Source organism: Hemiscyllium ocellatum, chromosome 5 (genome assembly GCF_020745735.1).
Source record: "Hemiscyllium ocellatum isolate sHemOce1 chromosome 5, sHemOce1.pat.X.cur, whole genome shotgun sequence".
NCBI lineage: Eukaryota > Metazoa > Chordata > Chondrichthyes > Orectolobiformes > Hemiscylliidae > Hemiscyllium > Hemiscyllium ocellatum.
Genome location: NC_083405.1, coordinates 126,594,256 through 126,595,427, shown reverse-complemented (window position 1 = coordinate 126,595,427; position 1,172 = coordinate 126,594,256). Strand labels below are relative to the sequence as shown.

General features: G+C 52.6%; 1 protein-coding gene across 1 annotated transcript in view; it reads right to left on the bottom strand.

The window, feature by feature from the left end:
• Positions 1-554: 554 nt before the first annotated feature.
• The window catches only part of LOC132816238 (trypsin-like), a 14,416-nt gene continuing 13,798 nt past the window's right edge, over positions 555-1,172 (bottom strand). Inside the window, exon 5 of the mRNA XM_060825734.1 lies at positions 555-704. Coding sequence (XP_060681717.1) covers positions 555-704 — 150 coding nt within the window. The remainder of the gene's footprint in view (positions 705-1,172) is intronic.

The window sequence follows — 1,172 nt, the reverse complement described above, 5'->3', positions numbered from 1 at the left end:
CCGTGAGGGGGGTGGGCCTCAGGGTGACTGGGGGGGGCGGGAGGGGGAGAGCTCCCTCAGCCATTCCCTCACTCCCCCCCCCCCCCCATCCCACCCCTGGCTCCATCATTGGCACCATTTCCCAATCCCAATGAGGGAGGGGTCGAACGTTACGGGGGGATTGTTCGGGAACGTGGCGGGGAACGGGGAGAGCCGGAGGCCACTCTGCCCGTCAGACATGCTCCCCCCCACCCTGTTCAGTCGGACCGTCTCCTTTAGCCTGTGACCCCCTTCCTAATTCTGGTCACTGGGAAGATTCCTCCTGTTTTTACCCCTGTTAGAGAGTTCTATGGGACCCCCGGAATTATTCTAAACCCCAGTGATCCTAACGGGGTCCACTCTCTGCTATCCCAGGGGTCCGTCTTTGCTGCATTCACTCCATCGCCTTCCTCAGGTAAGGAGACCAAAATAAAACAAGGCAGAGAGGAAAGGGGAGAGAGTCTCTCTTTAATTATCCAGCACAGCAGAGGGTGGGCCAGCTCCCCAGAGTTAGCGGGGGGTCCGAGCGGACCCCGTTAATTGGCCGTGATGGTCTCGTTGATCCAGGCGGTGTAGTTACACAGCTTGGTGTAGATGGTGGTGTAACCAGGCCGTCCACAGTCCAGGCCCCAGGAGACGATCCCCCGTTGGACCCCATCACACACCAGCGGGCCCCCCGAGTCAACCTGCAGGGTGGGGGAGAGCGAGACAGGCTGTCAGGCAGGAAACAAGGACACGGTCGCATTTCGGTAGCGCCGACCCCGTCCCCGCCATCAAAATAACATGGGTGAATACTAATCTCTCTCCCTTAATAACATCTGTGAATATCTGTCTATCATTCTATCCAACTGTCTGTCTGTCTATCTGTCTATCCATCTATCTGTCTGTCGGTCTATCTGTCTGTCTATCTATCTATCTGTCTGTCTGCCTATCTATCTGTCTATCTATCTGTCTGTCTATCTATCTGTCTGTCTGTCTGTCTATCTGTCTATCTATCTGTCTGTCAATCTATCTGTCTATCTATCTATCTATCTATCTATTTGTTGGTCTATCTATCTATCTATCTATCTATCTATCTATCTATCTATCTGTCTGTCTATCTGTCCATCTATCTGTCAGTCTATCTATCTATCTATCTATCTATCTATCTATCT